The sequence below is a fragment of the Hibiscus syriacus genome, unplaced genomic scaffold (assembly GCF_006381635.1).
Source record: "Hibiscus syriacus cultivar Baekdansim isolate YM2019G1 unplaced genomic scaffold, ASM638163v2 tig00110221_pilon, whole genome shotgun sequence".
NCBI lineage: Eukaryota > Viridiplantae > Streptophyta > Magnoliopsida > Malvales > Malvaceae > Hibiscus > Hibiscus syriacus.
In genome coordinates, this window is record NW_024062635.1 from 2,556,936 (window position 1) to 2,560,794 (window position 3,859).

The window sequence follows — 3,859 nt, forward strand, 5'->3', positions numbered from 1 at the left end:
AACAAACACATGCAATAGAAAACATCACATTAGAGTTTTATCTTCTTCTTCCTTTTTTTTCAATAAAATAACCATCGAAAGAGGCAAATAAAACCGTGACAAGTCTTAAACCGCAAATAATGGAGCAAAGCAATGCATTAAGGGCAGACAAATGAGCAAAGAATCTTATAAGTCGAATAGGTTGTTTTTTTAGCTGTCTTGGTCACTTGTCATTCATTACCTTGTCATAAGCACGTTATCATTACCGGTATCAACATGTTTGTGAAACTGTTGAACACTGCACGGAAACGAACCATAAAATATGGGGTCTTTTAATTCAATCATAAGTGCTTTATACAATGCCATTACTCTTCTCTCACTTCTCTTTTCCTAGCCTATTATCATCTCCAATATACTGTCTGAAACTCAGAATACCATACAGGACTCTGCTGCTACATCAAGTTTCTACAAAAAAGAACATAAACTGTAGAAATACGTTAACATTTACATTCATATTGAGAGGTTCTGGACAAGTTTTCCCACGAAGTTCATTTTTGTCTATCTTTAAAGAAGTAGATAGCGAATTAACTTAATAGAGGCTTCTCCGGGTCGAACTCGGTTCGCAAGCCATCCCCGACCGCGTAAACTTCTTTTCCTTTAGCCCATAAGACGAAGTAGAGGCCGGTGAACATGAGGAACATCCCAGCGAGGCTGCATGAAAAGAGGGATTCATAGAATGTTGGAAACTTCGAATCAAATTGGTAAACTTGTATGCATGTTTACCTTCCTAATGAAATGGACTGCCCTAAAGTGAAAAAAGAGAGGACTACTGTAATGACTGTTCCAATGGGGCAAAACATTGACACCAGCACTGGTCCCCTCTTCTTCATTGCCCATCCGTTGAAGCTTACACACATTCCACTCAACGCTCCGCCCTGCGCATCCAAATATGAACGAATAGAATGGTGAAGAAAAAAGTGCATTACAGTTCAGAATCTTTTCATATGCATTTAAGTTTCGTTTTCTCAAATTCTGAAGCGTGTTCTGTTTCTGTCTGCTACAACTTTATGTATAAGTATAATGGGAAATTCCGAGATCAGGATCAGGCTTTCATACCAGTAAAGAAAAGCCAAGTAGTTCCCAACCACTAACAAGGGGCCAACCCCATTCGAGATCATGATCTTTGAACAACTGCACCAGTGAAGTTATAATCACTCCAATCAATGATGTTATCGCACACAACGACATCGGAGCAGGAAAATCACCCAAAGTCGTCGCCTGCAATACTACATTGCTTGATAAAACCAGGACAGCTGCCATGAGGTACATGCAACCGGTGATCTTATTTTTGTCGAAAATGTCATAATAAACGTCCGCGATATCTATCGTTGCATCTTCCGACGAGACGGTGCTCTGTATTACACTCGTTATAATGGCCCCCAAGACACACAAGAATGTGCCTGCAATTTTCACTTTGCTGTATAGGCAACTTAGAGCAACTTTTTCTAACCTATATCAGCATTTCCAAAATTCATCATTGGGTTTTTATTACTAACTTGATCACCAAAAAAAGAATTGAATTTAGTACCTGAAAGCCCAAGAAATTATAAAGATAAGCCCAGGAGCAAGGTTTGGCATGGCTGTTGCTACTGCAGGTGAAGTTAGATCAATCCCTTTGAGGAATAGGTTTTGGAATAAAGTTGTCCTGAAACAAAGATTATCAGTAACATGATTGAAAAATGGATTGTTAACATAATTTCCTTGAGGTGTTTTAAGAAAAGAGGATTGAAGGCCAAAGGTTATCCAACAGACTAATGGTATAACGATTGTCTCTTATGTTTATCTAAATGGTTATTTTGGTATTCTATTTTTTTATTTGGAGTATCTTGGTCCTGACGATTCATTTTAAGGTAAAAGGATCCCTCACATTTGACTAAATAGTCAATTTAGTCCCTATTCTTTTTTAGATTGTTTTGTCCCCGATATTTTATTTTAAGGTAAAAAGGTCCCTATTTTGAGTCGTTTATTTACTAACGATTTTCACGCACGGATGCATTTTTTCCAAGATACTTAAAAAGAAAGGTGAAAGTGACTTTTTAATTAAATGTTAAGGTTGTTTTTTGTCATTATACCTAGAATAATTCTAATTCTAGATGAATTTTTCTAATATTTTGCAACAAAAAAAATCAAAACTGAAACTAGGAACAAAAAAAAGGTGGTTTTGATGTTTTGTTTCCATCTTATGTAATCCAAATATTTAGGAAGGATGTAAAATGAAAATCAACCCTACCCTCCAAAGGAGATTAAAACAAGCTGAGTAATTAACTTCAAGGTGAAACGGTTGGGCCATTGGCTCCTGCAAAATGTATGGATGTGAATGACACCTTCAAAATGTTTTCCATGGCTAAACAACTCCATAAAGAAAGAAAGAAAGAAACTGAAAATGAAATACCTTTCAAAGTGAAAAGAAAAAGGGGAGAGAATAATGAAGGTGGCAAGGGTGAAGTAAACAATAAGGGGGAAAGGGCTAATGCCAAGGGACATAAGATAAGCAAGTAAAACTGAGTTGCCCGCATAAACAAATTGCACCCCTACCAATCCTCCTATTATCGCCACATCTTCAAGCAATGCTCTTTTTATGCACGCCACCATCTTACTTTCCTCCTTACTTTCTTTCCGTCCAAACAGGGAACGAAATGAAGAAGAAACACAAGAAAAATTACATACACCCAGCACCTTTCTTCTCTCTGTTTCTCTCATTTTTTTTTTCTTTTTGCTTTTTAAAATGTTTGTTTCTGATTCTAACGTCAAACCCTTTCGTGAACAAATGAGAGAAATTTCGTTTTATTTCGTTTTTCTTGGTTATGTGTCTCCCTCTTTCTCTTTTGGGACTTAACTAACTTTGGGAGGCTTTCACCAGATTATTCGCAGGAGAATGGTAATACAAGGGTCTCCATTGTGTTTCTCAATGGCTCTCCTCTGATTCTCTTTTTATGGTTTTGTACAGAATTTTGGCTCCCTAGATTCTTTATGTTTTGCCATTTCTCTCTCTTCAGATTTGTTAAACTATTTTTAGAGCACTGTTAATGGGTACAATTCCAATCTCTTTTACTCAATGTTTGTCCAATAGTCTCTCACTTCCTTCAAATTCTGAGTTTCTTTTACGTGTATATGAAAGTGATGAAGACTAAAAACAAACTTATTTTTAAGTAAATTATCTATTTAGTGTCTCATTTATTTTTTATTTTCGTTACTTAATTACTTATTTAGAATCGTACCTAACATTACTTTTTATTTCTATTTTTGGTATCACGTCGTTTTGTTTGACAATTGACTTAATAAAAATAGTGATACGACATAATATAATAATAATCCTAATCTTAATTAAAAAAAAAACAATCTTAATCCCCTAATTTATACACTCTATCAAATTAGTCTTAATTCAAAATAATTTAAAAAGTCTTCAATATTTAAAAATTGCTCCATTAAATTATTTCAAATTAAAATGAGAAACAAAATGATAAGATTTTTAAATATTAAAAAATTAATATATTATTTTAAATTATAATCAATGCTATAGGAAATACAATACATAAATTTTAAAAATTAAAACTATTATTATAATATTGTAACTTTATTTTTGTTTAATCAATGATTAAACTTAACCATAGAAACATATAATTTACCCCTTTTTTACCCCAGGCGGTATAATGTTTTTGACTTCGACCCCGACTTAGAGATGAAGACTAGCTCGTTGATACATTGTCAGACCAACAATCCAGTGCAGCAGCCCGCTCAACTAAATATCAAATTAATTGAATGATCTATAACTATATTATACCTGTTTTTGAATTTCTATAGAAAAAAGCCCACAGGGTTC

General features: G+C 34.3%; 1 protein-coding gene across 1 annotated transcript; it reads right to left on the minus strand.

The window, feature by feature from the left end:
• Positions 1 to 549: 549 nt before the first annotated feature.
• Positions 550 to 2,631, minus strand: LOC120114253 (WAT1-related protein At5g47470-like). Its single transcript, XM_039135218.1, has 6 exons — positions 2,432 to 2,631; positions 2,270 to 2,335; positions 1,568 to 1,684; positions 1,096 to 1,489; positions 763 to 914; positions 550 to 690 (listed from the first exon to the last, which is right to left on the minus strand). The coding sequence occupies exons 1-6, from the start codon at positions 2,629 to 2,631 to the stop codon at positions 564 to 566; spliced, it is 1,056 nt and encodes a 351-aa protein (XP_038991149.1). The 3' UTR covers positions 550 to 563.
• Positions 2,632 to 3,859: the final 1,228 nt, after the last annotated feature.